Below are 20252 nucleotides of genomic sequence, written 5' to 3' on the forward strand. Positions count from 1 at the left end.
ATATTCTTTTGTACTCAATATTTAATACAAACCTTGTTTTTAATCCTCACCTGAGGATATATTTATTGATTTTAGAGCGAGGCAATGAGAAAGAGAGAAATATCGATCAGTTGCTTCCCATACATGCACCGACTAGGGATAGAAACCACAACCTAGGTATGTGTCCTGACCAGGAATCAAACCTGCAAGTTTTTCGTGTACAGATGGCATTTTGATCAACTGAACCACCTGACCAGAGCTAAAAACTATTTTTTAAGGTTATGAGTTACAAGAGTAACTCAGTCTTTAAAAGAAGCTATCTTTGAAAGCAATGACTTAAAAGGATGAGGTATATTCTTTTGGTTGGTCGTATGAAATGGACTCAATTTTCCCACTGTCTTGGAACCTCTAAGGCAACTTCTCAAATAACATTGTAAAATATGATTCCTGTTATTTGAAAAACTTGGTTTTATTAGCCATTGGTTTCACACTGGATGATTTCTCCTCACTCACCTATACTCTTGTCCTTCAACCATGATCCAGTAAGAAAATTATAATGCACTTAGAAACTAAGCACCTTGCATATATCACTGACTAAGGGCCATTTCCATGGTTATCAGGGAACCAAGGCCATCCTAGAAAAGGCTACAGAAAGGTGTGAAGTGTGGAAAAATAAACCAGCAGAGTTGTCTGTACAGCTGTAAGCATTTTCTGAGAACATGGAGCAAGGTTTCTCAGATTCACAGAGTAAACAACAAGGTGTTCCAGATGGTAGATTTAAAATTTTGGGACGAAGGCGTCCTTCTCTGGTCAGATGAGCCCCCTCTAGTTTTCCAACATACAATCTGTGGATAAATTCCTGAGTTCAGTTGTCTCTGCTCCTCTTAGGGAAAGTCTTGAAGGTCCCTGGCCCCAATGCTGTTCATAGGCAGCCGCTACCACAGGGCTGAATCGATAACTAATCCTTCAAGGCCTGCCAGGTCAAAATGGATTATAAGGACAGAAATCTGAAACTACCAGTTTATGAACAGGGTACCTGAGGCCTATGAAAAATTATCACCTGAATATTCCCTTTTCCTCACAGTCTTTGTAAGGAACATGTTTCTTTTGGATTTTGTCTGCTTCTGTAGAGTTTAGGTCCCTTGGCTCACTTTCTTGCTCCAATAGCTTCGAAGTCTCCATTTTCTTTTGACTTTTAAAAATTTAAATTTCAATAAATGAGTAATATGTTTTCTCTGTCAGACAATCCACACACACATGGACTCACCCAGAAGTAGAAATACAACCAGCCACCAAGGAACTCAGTCTGGCTGACAACATCTTATGTTCAATATCTCTTAATTCTGATGAGCTACATTTTAGGTGCGCAGTGGCCACATATGACTTGTAGCCACTCTATTAGATAATGCAGTTTAATACCATGTAGGGAAGCTTCATGCAAGAGAGGGTCTAGAGGGCTAGGTAACACAACTGGACAGGTGTTGGGAACGTACATTCTGTAATGAGAGAAAAGTTTCAACAAAGATGATATGAGAATTTGTAAAAAATAGTTAACGAAGCTCTTACTATACACCAGGTATATTCTGTGGCCATTACTCATATTAACTCGTGTAATCTTCATATCAACTCTTTGAAGTAGTTACTCTTATTATATAGGAACTACTATGTAATTTATAAATTTTTATAAATGAGGAAACAGACACAGATGGTCAAGTAGCATTTATTTGTATATATCTATCAGTCTCTCATTTGTCTTTCTACCTCTTTATATCTGTGGTAGGCAGAATGCTAGCCCTCCAAAGCTATCCTTGTCCCAGTCCCTGAAACCTGTAAATATGTTAGGTTAAATGGCAAAGGAATTAAGGTTGCTATGCAGATGACTTTAAGATAGGGAGATTATCCTGGTTAATCCAGGTGGGTCCGAGTAATCATAAGAGTCTTTTAAATGTGGAAGATGACAAGAAGGAAGAAGAGGTCAGAATGATGCAATGATGCAGTGTTTGACCCACCAAAATGGGCTCTGAAGATGGAGGAAGAAGGCACGAGCTAAGGAATGTAGACTGCCTCTGGAAACAGGGAAAAGCAGGGAACCAGATTCTGCCTTAGAGCCTCTAGAAAGGAACACAGTCCGGCTGGCACGTGAGTTTAGCCTGGTGAGACCAGTGTTGGAATTCTGACCTACAGACCTGTAAGATAATAAATGTGTGTTGTTTTAAGCCACTAAGTTTGTAGTAATTTGTAACAGTAACAAAGAGCAATACACTATCAATATGTGTGGGTATGGGTAATGATGTATAAAATCTTTTTCTTAAGGTGGGTTGTGTTTTCAAAGAGCTTTTTGTTACTCAGTGACTATTTACTGGAATTAGGTCAACCACTTCCTCTCTTCCTTGGATGTCCCGTTTCTTCTGCCTCATTTTTCACACTAGCTGAAAATTGACAGGTGTTTTATACTACTGAAGTAGACATTACTTTCTTTGCAAATATAAATATAAATAATAGTTGTAGTTTTGACTGAAACATTGGGGATTTGGAAGTAGTTGATAAAGTGATCATTGGCCTTTTTGAGTCTGAGTAATTTCTAGTTTTTAAGTCAGGGTATCATTTATGTATGGATTACCACATAGGTAAGTATACTTGACAGTCTTTTATGTAACTCTTAACTATCAGCCCCACACACATATCACAGAGTTTACTTGTGAGTGATTAAATTAAGACAAGAGATTGCCCACCCATACAGAATAAAATCCTACTTCTTCTACTTGCCAGAGAACAGCGGGAACAGCCTGGCCTGCAAGTTGATTGTCATATCCTGCCTCCTTCCCACCTACTTATTGCTACAAAGAGACATGGAGCTTAGCTTCATCACATTCTATCACTTTCCCGGTACTGCAGAGAAAAGGGCTTCCTTAGATTATTTCTCAGGCTCTGTGTTTTGAGGAGAGAAGCTTCCATCTTGCTTTCTGGTTGCATATTTACTTCCACTTTATCTTTTCTTCTAAACTAACAATGTACAGATTTTACTTCAGGGACAGTGTGTGTTTTATTCACTCCTGCCATTATCTTATATGCTACAATACTTCCTTTGTCAAAGTGCTGGTGTAGTGCAATGTCCTGTAAACACATAGATATGAAGAATGATTTTTTAAAAAACTACAATTCCAAGTTAAATACTGGCTCTGTGTAGAAAACAGTGCTGACATTCAGTAGGTCCTGCGGCTGTGGTGATGTGAGATGTTTATTGGGTGTCTTTCTTCTAACCTCAAAAGTGGAAAACTTATATTTTGGTGCTGCTTAGTGAGTGCATCTTCATCCTCCAGAATTCTCTTTGTGGCTTAGGGAATCTGTATGATTTTGCTGCTTTGTTTTTAGAGGTTCATAGCAGCACTGATTATAATAGCCAAGTGCTGGGAACAGCCTAAGTGCTCATTCAGTAAATGAGTGGATCAAAAAACTGTGGTACATTTACACAGTGGAGTACTATGTAGCAGAAAGAAAGAAGAAACTCCTACCATTTGCAACAATATGGATGGAACTAGAGAGAATTATGCTTAGCGAAATAAGCCAAGTAATGAAAGATGAATACCATATGATCTCACTTATAAGAGGAATCTAGTGAACAAAATAAACTAACAAGCAAAATAGAACCAGAGACGTGGAAACATGGGACAGACTGGCAGTATCCAAAGAGGAGGTGTGGGGGGCAGATAATAATGAAAAGTAGGGGAAGGGACTAGTCAGAGAACATGTATGAATGACCCATGGACATGGACAATGGTGTGGGGATTGACTATGGGAGTAGGGGGTGAGCTGGGTGGAGGAGGCCAAAGGCGGAAAAATTCGGACACCTGTAACAGAATAACAATTAAAGAGCAAAAAAAAAGAAAAAAAAGAATCAGCCATGATCAGAATGTTTACACTCTTGAAATTGCAGATATTATACAACCTCAGCATTTTCCTCAATCTTCCTGGTATTCCAGTAATTTATTTATAAGTATGAGTCTTTTAATATATGGTGCATTAGTTTGCTAGGACTGCTGTAACAAAGTATCGTACATGGGGTAACTTAAAAACAGCTATTTATTGTTTCACAGTTCTGGACACCAGAAGTCCAAAGTTAATGGGTCAGCAGAGTTGGTTCCTTCTGTGGGAAAGATCTATTCCAGGCCTTTCTCCTTGAGTCACGGAAAACCATCATCTTTCTTCTGTGTGTGTCTCTGTGTCCAAATTTCACCTTTTTATAAGGGCACCAGCCATCCTGAGTAGGGCTCACCCTAATCACCCCACTTGGGCTTGATTACCTCTATAAACACCTTATCTCCAAGTATGGTTACATTCTAATACACTGAGGGTTAGGACTGCCACATATGAATTTTAGGAGGACATAATTCAACCCATTTTAACATAATTCAGTTTCTTTTTTTCATTAGTCCCTGTGCTACTTGAACAGTGAAGATTTATGTATTATTTTTAATTTATTGTATTGTGAATTCCAGATACTCAAAATTTTTTTTTTTTTTTTAAGCAACTCTTTCTTGGGATAACATTAGAGTTAGTATTGATAGAGGAAAACATTTAGGAAGGGTAGTTTTTTAAGGTTGTCTGAGGCAGGCATGAGCTTGTTAATGAACTCAAAAGGCATCTGATTTGAGTGAAATGGTCTTGATTTTGTGAGTATTGCCAAGAAAGTGCTTTTAATCATGCATGAGAAAAATGTCTTGATATGCATTTCCACTGATCTGAGAATATTTTAATGCTGGTTGTCCTCTTCAGGATTATATAAGATTTTGGCATTCTCAGAAAAGTAGGTTTTCTTTTGTTTTTTCTAAAAGGCAAATATAATGGTAGGTAATAATTTTGTGGTCATGCAATTGAAAAAATCTTTATCTACAGGAAGCATAAATTATTTTAAAAAATTTACCTTGTGTTAGGGTGATTGTATAAATTCTATGGCATATATCAAAAGCTTTATTTTTTTATTAACTTTAATCAAGTATGACTTACGTACAATAAAATTTACACATTATCTGTGCACGAGTTAATTAATTGATAAATATATACATTGGTATTACCCCACTCCAATGAAGAACACTTTTGTCTTCCAAGGAAGTTCCCTGTGCCCCTTTGCAAATACTGATCTGATTTTTCACTGTAGGATATTTTAGACTATTTTAGAGTTTTACATACATGGAATTGGTATAGTATGTACTCTTTGGTGTCCAGCTCCTTTCAGCACAGTGCCTATGAAGTTCACCCGTGTTGTTGAGTGTATTGGTAGTTTATTCCTTTCTATTGTTTAGCAGTATTACGTTATATGAGTGTACCAAAATTTGTTCATTCATTCTCTTGTTGAACATTTGGATTTTTGGCTATTTTCAGTACAGTTGCTAAGAACATTTGTGTGCTAGTCTTTTTATGGACATATGTTTTTATTTTGGGTAAATAGGAGTTGATTTCTGGGCCGTATGGATCAGTGTTTAGCTGTGTAAGAATGGGCCAGACTAAGTTTGTCAAAAGCAGTGCCTCAGTTATACGCTCCCGCCAGCAGGACAGGGGAGTTGTAGTTGCTCACATCTTTGCTAATTCTTGGTATTGCTAGTCTTTTAAATTTTAGCCATCTTAGTGAGTGGGAAGTGGTGTCTTGTTTTGGTTTTAACTTGGTTTTTCCTGATAACCAGTGATGTTGTCATGTGTGTATTGGTTATTCCTGTATCTTTTTTTATTTTTGCCCATTAAAAAAAATTGGGGTGCTTGTGTGATTATTGAGCTAGAAAGAATTCTTTCTAGATTCTGAATGAAAATCCACTGTCAGATATATGTATTGTGAATATTTTCCTCCACTCTGTGGCCTGACTTTAAATATCTTGATGACCTTGGAAGGACAGGATTTAATTTTGATAGAAGTCAAATTTATCAGTTTCTTCTTTTATGGTCAGTGCTTTTTGTGTTCTAAGAAATCTTTGCCCACTTCAAGGTCATGAAGATTTTCTTTTATGTTTTCTTCTAGAAGTTTTATAGTTTTAGCTTTTACTTTTAACTGTTGAATATTTTGATTTAATTTGGGGGCAAAGTCTGAGAGTAGGGATTGAAGTTCTCTTTTCTCCTTCGTATATAGTAATAGTCTTTCTGTATCTATTGTTTTCTCATCTTTGAAGACTGCTAGTTAAGTGACTGTTGAGTAACTCCTTTCGTTTCTGCTTATGAAATGAAAATGCTGTGTGTCTATTTAAAGTCATGTCAAGCATCAGGAGTAGGTGAGGTGGTATTTTGGGGAAGGGCTGCAGTTTCTGAAATTACACATTAGAATTTCCCCACTTTCATCCTGTTACCCTGGAGTGAAAGAGGCACTGATAGAGACATGGCTAACGAGCTACTGAGAATATTCATTAGTGCTGACATGTTTATTTGTGCTCGTCTGCCCAGTTACTTTTATTCTAAAACTCTCTTCCCCTTTTTTCTCTTTTTCTTTGAGCACATGACTACTGTTATCTCTCATTCTACATAGCGGTAATAATAAACATAATAATAGTAATAAAAAATAACAGCAATAGCTAACACTATCAGGCTCTGTTCTAAGGTGTTTGTATTGATTGACTGATTTAATCTTCACATACACCCTGTGAGGGAGCTACTATTCTTTTGACACAGATTTTATAGATGAGGAAACTGAGGCAGAGAGGAGCTAAGTCTAGGGTTATACAGCTAGTAAGTGGCAGAACTGGGATTTGGTCCAAACTTCCTGGCTCTGAAGCATGTGCTCTTAACCACTACATTATACAGCCTCAGGAAAAACACAGGGAAGCAACCATTCCTTTCCTTCACCTCTGCCTCTGCATTTCAAAAGGAGTAATGTTTTATAGCATAGTTGACATTTGGTTAATATTTCATGAAATTTTCATTCCTTTATAATGCATATTACAGTTTGTGTTTCTACCTCTGGCAATAAAGTTTCTGACAAAAAAATGTGTGTGCTTAAAACAAAGTAGCTTTATTTCTGAAGGTATTGCTTTACCAACCACAGACCCATGTGTCCAGTAGAAAGCACAGGCTGTCCCAGCATGTGGTCATTCTTCTGGGAAAGCATCTTAGAGGAGGTAACTCTTAGCCCACTTGTTAAATAAGAATGCGCACACATGCCTGGAGGTATGTTATGTGTAGATGGGTGGTAATAAGACCAGGATTGTGGTGGACTGAAACATTAAGAAAGGATGGAAGTTTTAAAATACTGTCACAAGGGAATTCTGCCTTTGAGAAGATTCCCAGGATCAGGGAAGAAGAGCTGGGAGCTCCTGGCTACAGACAGACATGAATGTCTTATTTAGGTCCGAGGGCTTTGTGCTTCCATTTCCTCTGCTTTACATTTTCTCTTTGGTTTCCCAAGTGTGAGCGCTCTTAGTGTTCCTTATCTCCTTGCAGATGGAAGTTTTTTTTTTTTTTTGTAAGATAGAGATAGGAAAGGGGAGAGAGAAAAAAAGAGAGAAACATTGATCCACTTATTGATACTTTCATCGGTTGATTCTTGTATAGGTCCTGACCTGGGATTGAACCCACAACCTTGGCGTATTGGGATGACACTAACCATCTGAGCTACCCCACTAGGGGGAGACTTTTTATTTAAGATAATACCTTCCTTCTCTCTTAGTCTTTTGAACAATACAAGCATCATCCATGCTGGATTACTTCCTGGGCTTTAGGGCTCTGCCTGAGGCCCCATGGAATTCACACAGTGAGTGAAGAAATTCTTAGTCTTCCTGTTTTGTCCCAACAGGCCTGTCCTCCAGGCGTAGGTCCTAGTGTGTTTCTTTATCTCAGCTCTTTTTAATTCTGCAGGGGCCTGGCCCTAAATTTGCTTTTTAATTTCTTGTCCCTAGTGGTAACTTGGCTAAGGTCCCCTTTACCTCTGCCTGTGCAGAGGGTTGGGAGGGGGTTCCTCCTGGTCTCCAGAATCTCTGACTTGTATTCTTTCTGCCTCTTGGTTTGGTTTGAAGCAGATTCACTCTCTGAAATCAGACTTTGGGTTTTCCTCACCTTAGTACAACCTCCTGGACTTCAGTAGAGGTTACCATGTTTCTAAGAAGCTGTGTAGTTATGTCCACTTCTTTCTTTGGAGATCAAAAGACTTCTTTTTCTTTCCAGAAATCCCATACTTTCTAGTTGACTATTTTAAAGGTGAAAATGAACATATTGGCTTGAGTAAGTGAAAAGCTTGAAAGTATGCTAGTATCAGGTACGGCTGGATTTAGGGCCTCTTCTGTGTCTCTCCTCCTTGGGTTTGCCTTCCCATCTTGTTCCACAAGGTGGCAGGATTGCTTCAGTCATTCATTCTCCATACTTTCAGCATCCCAGGTTCAAGTACAAGAAGGTGGATCACTGCCTCCTCGGAGCTCCTGCACAAGTCCTGTTATCCATTCTTTCCTTTTCTTTCTCTTGTTCTTTTTAAGGAAGACATTTAACTTTTGAATAAGTAGTATATTCCAGTGGTTTGAAAATCTAAAAGTATTTTATTTATTTATATATTTATTTCTTTTTAGGATTGATTGATTGATTTTGAGAGAGAGGGGAAGGGAGGGAGAGAGGGAGAGAAACATTAGTGTGTGGTTGCCTCTTATGCACCCCTAAGTGGGGACCTGGCCCACAACCCAGGCATGTGCCCTGACTGGGAATCAAACCTGCGACCCTATGGTTCGCAGGCTGGCGCTCAATCCACTGAGCCACACCAGCCAGGGCTGAAAATCTAAAAGTACTTTAAAATAACAAGGGGTGAAAGTTTTTCATCCAATGTGCCCTGTTTATTATAAAGTGCCTCTCTTTGTCTTATTTAATGCTTTTTGTCCTGAATTCTCTCTTGCCTGCTAATAAAATCTTATCCCAAGCTTTCTTTTTATATATTTGCCTTTGCCTACAGCTATCCTTTTATTGTGTTTTGGAATTTAATTTGTGTTCCTGTTTATAGTATAGAGCAGTGGTTCTCAACCTTTCTAATGCCGCGACCCTTTAATACAGTTCCTCATGTTGTGGTGACCCCCAACTATAAAATTATTTTTTTGCTACGTCATAGCTGTAATTTTACTACTGTTATGAATCGTAATGTAAATATATGATATGTAGGATGTATTTTCATTGTTACAAATTGAACATAATTAAAGCATAGTGATTAATCACAAAAACAGTATAAAATTATATATGTGTTTTCCGATGGTCTTAGTGAAAGGGTCATTCAACCCCCCAAAGGGGTCGCAACCCACAGATTGAGAACCGCTGGTATAGAGGTTCTCCCCCACTTCATAATCCAATCTGGGATTAATTTTCTTTTAATAGGCAAGTTTAGCAAATTTATATTTGTCAGTATGGCAGATATATTTGATATTAGCTTACCCGTATCATTTTGTTTTATTTTCTGTTTTATATCTTTTAAGGAATCTTTCACTGTGTGGTCTGTTTTCCTTGCTACTTTTATGGGGTTATTCTGATATTTTTGTTTTTGTGGTTGTCTTTATAATTATAATTTCACATAAAGCCCTTAGTCTTCTAAGAGAGTAGTGATAGTTCCCTACTGTAAGCAGTGATAAAATTAATCTCATACTAATTCTAAAATAGAGACACGGTAACTATGTGCATAGTCTCTTTTATTCATTCTAGACCTCTATTGCATTCTGTCCTCAAAAGAAAGAATTAACCATTCAGTCAGGAAGCCTGGAACTCAATCAGTATTATTATTATCAGTAAGTACATTGTCAGAAGAGACCTTGTGAGTTTTCCTAGAGTAGATTGTCAGTCTTTAACAAGGCTCTTTTTGTCTACAAAAATGATAGTTTCTAAAAACTAGATCATAAAACTGGTAAGCTGCCATTTATTTGGTCACAATTGAATGTATGTTAGTTCAAAATCTTTGTAGGTAGTCTATTATTCAGTACCAGAGAGTCACCAAATTGACATTAAAAGATATTATTGGGTCTGAAGCCCCCCCCCCCCTTTTTTTTTTAGTATGGGCAGCACACTTGTTGAAAGTTTTATCATCATTTAATTTTTCAAAAAACAATATATTTGGCAACAGAAAGGCATATCACATCTAAAAAGAATTTTTAAAAATTAGAACTCTTATTTTTAAAACAGTCTAGCTTGGTGTATTCCATGTAATGATTGAGACCCACATCCTGCTGTTAGACCTCCATCCAGCACAGAACGTGGGTCACAGCCTTGGTGCAGGGAGGAACAGGCAGTCTCTGTAGAGGGTGGGAAACGGGAGGTGTTTTCATAGTATTTTAGACCCAGGTCAAGTATGTGACCATAGTTGACTTAAATTTTTTTTTTGTGAAAAGATCTTTACTGCCCTTTTTAAATAGAGCATCTGAAACATAGACTATCATTGGGGAAGATTTACATTTCTCCTTTGTAATCTGTTCTTGGGTGGCTGCCAGTATTGTTCCTGTAGTCTAGTGTTTTCAGTCTGCAGTATGCCTGTGACTCACCCCTGTAAGCCCCTAGCTTCCTGCTGAGTTCACATTGGACACATTTGAGGTGTGGGATCTGTGCTTTTACTGTGTGTTGCACGTGATTCTGACGTAGGTATTCTGTAGACAGCAGTTTGAGGAAATCTAGGTGAACAGTTCTCAGTTTAATGTAGAAATTTACTAAAATCTAGTTTGACAGAATTCTGGTTGGGTATTACTCATTATGTATACAAGTGTTACAACTTCCCTCAATTTTAGAAATCAAGGAAAACACAGATGTGAAATTTTTAACTCCAACCAGTTTGTGAAAAAGAATTTGCATGAGGATGTTTAATGTACAGATTGCAGAATGATGAATTTAACACTGTTATAATACTTCCATGAAAGCCTCAAGGATAACTGACAAATCCATTTTTATTATATTTAATGGGTTTCTAAATCCTTATCTGCTTATCAAACAAAACATTAATTAGAACAGTAATTGAGTTACCAGCTGCCTCTTGTGTTTACTCTAGGAACTTGTACAAAAACACTGTGGAGCTCATGTAAGGTCATCCATTGCTTTTTGAGTTACTAAATAATAACTTTGCCGTAGGCTTCATAAAATCCAGGTATTAAAGGAGTCTACAGGAAGATAAAAATTGATAAGAGATTTTCAATAGTTAGTCTGACACTCTCTCTCCAGTGGATTAAGGTGGAAAAACCCTTCTTCAGCACCACAGATGGGAGAAAATCCTTCCTCTTAGATTTCTTCCTGAATCTGCTTATGTCTGCCTGTCTTGTAGTAGAACAGAAAAAGCTTTTGAAGCCAGGTATGCTGGAACAAGTTTCCCGGAAAAATAGTTAAAACACTAAGAAATCAATTTATAACCATTTGAGCAACATGGAACAAGTATGTTATATCCCAAGAAAGCAAGAATTGTTCAGCATCAGAAAATGTGAAGAATATATTAAATTAAGTGAGAGGAACCACAATATCATTTTAACACATTAGACACAACATTAGGTAAGATTCAATAATGCTTTATGCTAAAGTTTTATTTATTGCCCAAACTGGGAAGCTTGCCAAACCTTAGACTAATAAGTCGTTCAAAAACCTGCAGCAAATGTTATATTTAGGAGTTGAAACTTTAGAAGCATTCCTGTGAGTGTCAGTACGAAGACAAAGGATGCCTGTTTGCATTACCTTTGTTCAACACAGCCCTGAATGTCTTAGCCAGCAGTGTAATGAGGTAGAAAGAGAAATGAAGAATAGAAATTGTAGAATAGACACAAAAACAATTTTTTTAACAGATGATACAAAAAACCCAATTAATGTTCAGCATACTTGTTACATATAAAAATTGATAGGCCCATGCACACCAATGATAATACTTTAGTAAATATAATAGAAGCAAAGGTTTCCTTTACAGCAGTATAAATCTATAATACAGAAATTGGCAAAAGTAGGTTTACAGCTGTAAGTACATGAAACTGAGTTTATTCTTGTATTATTACTTATTTATTACTTATTGTATTATTATTATCATTAACTTACTTCTGCCCACTCCTGTAAATTTAACAGTAAGTACAACCAGTCATATAAAACATAAATAAATTACGCTTTCTTTAACAATGGGATGTTATACATCTGTAATATTTTGTTATTTTTTAGATTAAAATGTTTTAAAGCAATATGTGACAAAATGTTAACACCAAATGAATATAATAAAGAAATGGTTGTAATAGCATGTAAAAGTTAGGGCTTTTACATACTATGAAATACTTTTCAGCTATTAAAAAAAAATGAGTTGTAGGTAGGGTACTTCATATGGAGGGATTGCCAAGAGTTACTGCTTAGTGAGAAAACAAGATGCAGAAAAGTTTGTACGATACAATCCTGTTTTTATAAAACAATGACATGTATGATATGTATATCATATATGTGTATGTGAACATGGAAAAACACATTTCATATATTTGTATATAAAAATTTTAAAAAGACTGTAGAACCACTTTAAATAAAGGGTGAGAGTCGACCTAAGGAGAATTTACTGTATTTGACTGGAGGCTGTGGTATAAGTAGAGTTAGCAAATTGTCCACCAGACATAGACTTCAACTGTACTTCAAAGAAAGAATTACTGATGATGTATTCTGTTGCTGGAGTACTTAATTAGATGATGTAATTAAATTACAATGATGCTTTCCCATTTTTCTCTTTTTTTGTAGTTTTTAACATAATTGACCTTAATTTCACTGAGTTCTTAATGACAATATATATAATTAAGTATTCACAGTGTGCTAGGTGGTATAAGATACCAGTTATAAAAATAATAATTATATTTTATGAAATGGAACTTTTCAACCAGGAAACTTTAGATCTTTTTTTTCTTTTTTTCAATTTAGTAGAGAATAAGGAATAACTTTTTTTTTGGTCAGGCTAAGGGCTAAATACAGATAGTTCAAGATTATGAAGAATTATCTTTGACATTTTCATTATTCTTTTCTTTCAGTGTGCGGGATGACAGAATTCGAGTAGAAAGGATGGATAACATGTATTTTGAATACAGCCATGCTTTCCAGGTGGTTACAGAGTTTTTCGCAAAAGATGTAGACACCAATGGTAAATATTATATACATGTTAGCCCTGTGTCCTCAGATTGAACTGAATTGAGGTTTGAATAGAGGTGCAAGCTTGACTTTCAATATAATGAAAACTAAATAGTTATCAACACATAACTGGAAGAAGTAAAGGGAAGAGTTTATTTTTCTTGCACTCATCAAAAACACCACTGTAGTTCTTTCTTTGTAGTTATAACCACTTAGTAATTTAATGTATTTGACATATTCATTGGAGTGTAAGGAGATACTTACCAATTTTCCTTCTTGTTTCTCTTAAAAGATGACCCATTATTTTCCTTGCTGTTTTATAGGATGTTTGGATAAATCACTTCATGAAAGGTAGCATTTCAAAAGGCTGATTATTAGAATTAAAAACCAGAACATTAATGACAAGGTCTTAATATATTAGGTAACCATTCATTGTCTAATTCACATTTCTTCACCAGGTATCAGTGCTTGCTTTGGTCTGTACCCCTCCTTCCTGCCAGTCCCGCTAATTTTCAGGTCTGTTTTTATCCCTATCACATGCTGCAGAGCTTTCACTGTTAGACCGTAGGTAGAGCAGCTCCCTCCCAGGCAGCAGTGTCTTGTTAACATTTCTCCCCTCATCCCTTTAATCTCATGGTGACTTGGCCAAATTGAATGGAGTGTCTGGGCGTGTAATCCACTATGACGCCAGTCTGCGATGTCACCGAGGGGTCATCTTCTTATGCTTAACGAAAGACAAGACTAAGTCACAAGACTACCATAAGCCCCTCTTGGCATCAGATCACTTAGGATATCAGGCAGACAGCCTAGCTTGCTGGCAGGGCACATGTTTCCCTTTTAGTGGGAGTAGTCCTTAGCAGTCTTTGTAGCAGTTCCCAGAGCCATTGGTGCTTACATTTCCCCTCCTCTGTCAGTAACAGCTCAGCTGCAAAGAAGGGACTCTCACTAGGTAGGTGCTGGGTCTGTGTGGCTCTGAAGCCCCGTGTCCTGCAGGAACCCATTTCCCTGGCTGGGATTTCTACAAAAGACATGACAAGTTCAAGGAGTCAGTGTACTCTCAGGGAAGGCCAAAGTTCTGGAATCAGGTATTTATAATTTCTCCTAGTTCAGGTGCAATTTACTGATTTCAGGTCATTTTTACCATATGCAGTGCTACTTCATAACCCACTGGCATTTCATCTCTATCAGGTTTCCTGGGAAACAGAGCTAGGAAGTTAAAAGAAGATGAAATTCCCAGAAGAGGAGAAAGGGTTTTAACTCTTTATTTACCCCTTATTTTTATACAAAGCTATAGTTGAAATTAATAAGATACTTTGTATTACTGATTTGAGGAGGATATTTTGTAATATTTTTTTATTTCTAAAAGTATTAAATGCCTATTGCAAAAAAAGTCAAAACAGTGTGTATAAAGAAAAAAGTAAAAGTCTCCCCCACAAATCCATATGAATCTTTTAATGTACAAGTCCACATGATGTTTACACATGAAACACATGTGTTTATATACATATAAACATACATAATTGTGTACATTTGTTTAATATGACTTGAATTTATTCATTCAACTAGTTTTTATTGAACGTCAGTTATGTGAGGCATTGTGCATGCAATAAGGAATAAAACAGAAAAATTCCGGCCCTTTGGAGTTTACATTCTAATAGTGAGAGATGTTTTGTTCAATAAAGTAAGTTAGTGTGTTTGAAGCTGATAAGTTCTATGAAGAAAGTAAGGCAAGAAAGAGGGTGACTCTTTTCTTATTTTTAAATTAAGTTGACATCCAGTATTATATCATTGTCGGGTGTACAGCATAGTGGTTAGATATTTATATAACTTACAAAGTGATCCCTCCAATATGTCTGGTGTCCACCTGACACCATATATAGTTACTACAGCGTTATTGACTGTATTCTTTAAGCTGTACTTTACATCCCCATGGCTGTTTTGTAATTGCCAATTTGTACTTCTTAGTCCCTGAGGGTGAACTTTTAAACAGAGTGGTGAAGGAAGGCTTCACTGAGAAAATGGCCCTGGAACAGAGATGTGAACAGAGATTGAAGGAGTAAGGACGGAAGGCCATATGCACATGTGAAGGGGCAGAGTTGCAGGCAGAGACAGCAGTAAGCACAACATATTTTAAGTGCCTGGTATGTGTAAGGAATAGCAGGGAACCTGGGTGCTGGAACAAAGGAACTGCGAGGGAGAGTGCTACGAGGGGAGCCCAAGGTTTAAGAGAAGATGGAAGGCAAGTTGTTGTGCAGGACCTTGTAGACTTAAGGACCTGTGCTTTTTCTCTCAGTGAGTTGGAGGATGTTGGAGGACTTTTAAGCAGGGTAGTCTGTTGATTTTATGTACATTTTAAAAAGGATTCTTTGGCTGTTCGGTTAAGAATGCCCTGTAATGCACAGGGATGAAGCTGAGAGACCAGAGGAAAGCTGTTGCAGTATCCCTGCTGAGAGATGAGAATGATGATACAGCCTTCTTTTTCCTCACTCAGCAATACGTTATGGATAGTTTCATATCAGTACAGATAGCGATAAGCCATTCCTATTAGTAGGTGAATAGTAATTTGGACTTAACACAATTTAACCGTTATTTTATTGACATTCTGTTAGGTTGCCTCTAGTGTTTTAGTATTGTAAAAGATTTTTCAACTTCCTTGTTTATACATCTTTGACATGCATTTGGAGTATTACTGGGTCAAAGAAGATGAGCCTTTTCCATTTTGAAAAAGTTGCTCTATTGCTTTCCAAGAAGGCTTATTCTATCATCAGATAATGCCCTTGTCCAAATACTCTGGGTAGGCATAATCATCTACATTTTTTCAGAGAGCAGTTTTAGGAGATATTGTCTAAACTGTTATTTTAATAGCCATAAACTAAATTTTATTTAACTTAACATTTGCTTTTAATAATGATGAATAATAATCCCAATGAAGATATATATTTTGTTTTTTAGGTTCTCAAAGTTTTTCTGGCATCATTAACTTGGCGAAGCCTGTGATTTGCTCTTTGGCTGCCATAATAAAATACCTCAAAGAATTTAACTTGGAAAAGGTGCTTTCCAAACCCAAGTAAGTGATTCCTTAAAGATAAAAAAGGGGTGGGCTTAGTTATATTAGCAATATCTCTTGAATTTGGTAAGTACTATACTCAGAGAAGTTTACTTGCTATTGATAGCACATTATTCCAGGGCAAGCATTGTATGAACTATATGGTATTGTTGCTGAAGAATATTAACAATATTAATTGATATAAAAATATTGATAGAATCCTTAAGAATTCTGTTATTTGGTATTTACATCAGCTGTTTAATGTAGTTTTGACTGCAAAATGGTGCTTTGTTCTAAAGCACAGTTAATTGGCAAGTGGTAATAAGAAGTAGTGTTAAGAAGTGGTATTAAAAAGCATTCATAAAATTTCACTGCCTTTCTTATTTTTGGTTTCAGATCTTATTTCATAGGCCGTAAAGTTGGAGGCAAAGAGGACAGCTTCTGACATAGACAGCTTTTTAAAAGAGTGATTAACTTTATAGAGTTCAGAGAATTAAAAGCTGGCAAGTGACATTCTAGGAAAATACTAGTTTAAAAGCCAGTGGAATAAAAAAAGGTAGGGAGATAATTTTCTTCCCTTGTTGTATTCCACCTTCCCCAACCCCTTGTCTTTGGCTCTGGAAAGAATTAGCCTCCATCATATTGATCCTGGATAAGTAAACTGTTTCTTCCTCTGCAGAGGTGGTTGTACAGATAGGACCTATCTTAGTAAAATGGCTGAGTGTGAATTAAGGAACAAAGAGGTGGTGCTGGTTTGTGGCTGTTGGAGAGAGTGGAAGAAAGGCAGGCCCCTGGGGGAGTTTTTGTAATGTCTTTTTTTTTTTTTTTTTTTTTTGGATGTATGTTCTAGTATGTAGTATTTAGGATAGAACAGAATGTCATTTCTCTGGAAGTACTTTTGTCCTGTTTAAAAGCAGCCGAAACGTCCATCGGCAGGAGAGTAGGTTAATTGTCCTACATTCGTGTCATAGAGCAGTGAAAATGAATGGACTAGAGTTACATGGATCAATATGTTAAAAAATTTCATTAGCATTATATTGATCCAAAAATCAAATTGCTGAAGGGCACACAACACAGATTATTATATGAACTTAGGAACATGTGAATCAGTAGTGTGTATTACTTAAGGATGCACACATATATTGAGAAGGTCTAAAGAACATGCATGGGAATGAGCAACAACGAATTCAGAAGATGGGCTGGAGGGGAAACCATAAAGGTTGGTGGGGGAGGGGGCACAGGGAAGTGCAGCTTGACATTTATTTTTTAACCTGGTTACTGTATTAATATGTGTATGTTCTGGTATGGCCGGAATGTTTTATTTTAAAAAGTAGCAGCCTGGCATTGTACCTCATGGATTCTACTTTAGGATCCAATAATAGAAAACGTTGCGGAGATTCCTGTGTATGGTTGATTGTGTTGGATCCCCATAAAGAATGACAAGCCATCTACCTTTTAACTTATTCGTAATAGGGAGCCTCTAACTAAGTGAGGTAGAACTAGTGACTAAGAGCTTGCCCATTACTAGTTCGGTACTGAAAATATCAAGGGGGACACTTTGTAAAGTATATGATTATCTACGCGCTGTGCTATGCATCTGAAACTAACACAAAATAATAATTGAATGTGAACTGTAATTTAAAAAATTTTAAAAATAAATAAAAGCAGAAGGATTTGATTCTGAAAAAAGAAAATTTTTGTTTCTATCTCTACATCACCCAGTAATGAACTATTAATATTGAAATAAGAAAACTGACTTTTTCTAAAACCTGGCTCTCATGTGTTTAGAAGTGAATTTGGATCTGAAAGCATTATTGTGTCCTCCTCATATGTAATTCAAAATAAAAATAATATGAAGCACTAAAACATAAAATGTTTATCTGTACTGAAATTAAAATAGCTTATTTTAAAATTACCTGACTTGATAAGTTGAGTGCAGCTGAACTTCTGTTTGGTGGTATTGTTGGGGAATGATCAGGGCACTGGATCTGCTGGTGACTTAGTATGTGTCTAATCTGCCTGTTGGGTAACCCCTCCTTTGACTTCCCTAGAGCCAAATAAAAAAGACATGAAGAGGTCCAAATTTTAGGCCCTCACATTGTATATCACCCAGCATATGCTGAGCACCTAGTAGGCAGTCAGTTAATACAGGAGGAATTCATCCTGTGAGCATAAATTTGATTAGAAATTGCAAAAATACTCTTGGGAGCCAAGATTAATGAATAAAGATTGTGGTCAAACTGATACCTTTTTTTTTTTTTTGCTTAAAAATGAAATGTAAGGGATGATGTTTTATGGGTGCCATGTGATTTGACTCTGAATATAAATTCCCAGAGTGTAATTCCACAGTTCTCATGTCTTGGAAAAAGAATGTTGCTTCTCAAAGTGATTACTTTGGAAAACGTGAATGTTCTTCTGTATTTAAAATTCAGTTGTATTGCTTTAAAAGTTCAGCAATGTAAGGTATGATTATATTTACTTGAGCTGTGTGATTGGGGGAAAACTTAATTGTGTTGTTTTGCAAATGATTTCACAAAAGTTGCATATTTCATAAAAATCTTGATATACATTTATTTAAAGGTCTTTGTGCTTTTACAGAGGTTGTTGGAGGAAAATATTTCTTTTCAGGAATTGTTCTTAAGGATGGATTAAGTGAGGTTTTATTAGATAGGGCAAATCTTGCCTTGTATCCTATCACTGTAAGAAATCAGAGCCGAATGAAGGTATGCTGGGCCCTGTGTATCCTTCTAGTGAATCATTGAACCTGGCAGTTTTCCGGGGCGACCCGTTAAAACATCTTTCTTATTATTTTCCTCTCTAATATGGTTATTAGAAACATTTAGGAATGCAAAGATACTCATTTTGTTTAGTTATAACTAAAGAAGAAGTGAATCTATAATAAAACTGGAGTTTTATATTGAAATATAATTTATAATAATTAAAATATATAAATTTAATAAAATAAATTTTATAATAATTAACCACCAAAAGATTAGGGAAATGGTAAATGAATGACTTCTGAAAACTGTATAGATACCTATTTTTCACCCTTGATTTCATGTGTAACATGATAGACTTTTTTTTGTCTGTTTGCATTTTTAAATAATTTAAGTAGGATCTTTGAAAGGGGTTGATCTTTCAGATAAGATAAGGTCTGTACCTTTACTGTCTCTAATTCAGAAAGATGTTTATTTATTTTTAACTAGTCTAGGAATGATATAGTGTCTTAAAATTTTCTAGCAAATTAGTAGCAAGTATATTTCCTCCCATTTTAAAAATTAAAGAAACAAAAGCATCCTTTCTTAAATATTAATAACATTTTTCCCATGTTACTTATAATATTTCTCTCCAGGTTCACACAGCATGAATTCCACCCAAGCATTGTTTATGAGGTTTATTTCAAAGCACATAAATTTGGCTTCTTCCAAAAGGATAAATAATTCATAGTTGTTTGAGTATTTCATATCAGTGATATTATACCATTGAATTCCTAAGGATGCTGGCAGATTCAACCCTTAGTTCAAAAATCTATACAATTTCCAATGGACAGAAGTCTGACATAAGGAAATTTTTTTTTGTATTTGGATGGAAGAGTCCCAGTTCCAGAACATATTATCAGCCAAATATTTGGGAAACCCAACAGCAAAATTGGTTCTTATAATTGCTTGGTAATTATTGTTCCATAGGGAGCAGCCTAATTTAAGATTGTTCAGTGATTGATCTTTTATTAAAATTGATGCAGATATCAGCTTAAAGAAATTCTGCTTCTCCCAGCATCTACTTGAGGCTTAGATGATTTGTTCAGTAATGGCAAAAACCAAATCTAAAACAAACAAAAATATATGTACATCTCATTAACACTGCTAAATGAGGAAAGAACCTATACAGACAGACCTCAGAGATACTGTGGGTTTGGTTCCAGACCGCTGCAACAGAGCGAGTATCATTATAAAGTGAGCCGTGATCATTTTGCTGATATAGGGGCCTTGTTATCAGTTTGTAATACTGTATATACAGATCTGTGAAGCTCAGTAAAAGGAGTTAACTTAAGCCAATTTGGTTGTTCACGTTTACTTGGTTCTTTTTGATATTGTAAGTATTGGGAACCCCAGTAATTATATGTAAGTTAGGGCTCTGAGCCTCCTCCTTAGCCCTCTGTCTACTAGGTTGTATGTTAGTCCAAACA

The 20252-nt window shown here is 36.2% G+C and overlaps 1 protein-coding gene across 2 annotated transcripts in view; it reads left to right on the forward strand.

The window, feature by feature from the left end:
- Nucleotides 1-20252, forward strand: part of MSH3 (mutS homolog 3) — a 145855-nt gene that overhangs the window by 30357 nt on the left and 95246 nt on the right. For both annotated transcript variants that reach the window (XM_090278976.1, XM_090278975.1), the window contains exons 9-10: nt 12924-13033; nt 15973-16087. In XM_090278976.1, coding sequence (XP_090135102.1) covers nt 12924-13033; nt 15973-16087 — 225 coding nt within the window. The remainder of the gene's footprint in view (nt 1-12923; nt 13034-15972; nt 16088-20252) is intronic.

The sequence above is a fragment of the Furipterus horrens genome, unplaced genomic scaffold, assembly GCF_987537825.1.
Source record: "Furipterus horrens unplaced genomic scaffold, mFurHor1.1.pri manual_scaffold_5, whole genome shotgun sequence".
NCBI classification, from domain to species: Eukaryota; Metazoa; Chordata; class Mammalia; order Chiroptera; family Furipteridae; genus Furipterus; species Furipterus horrens.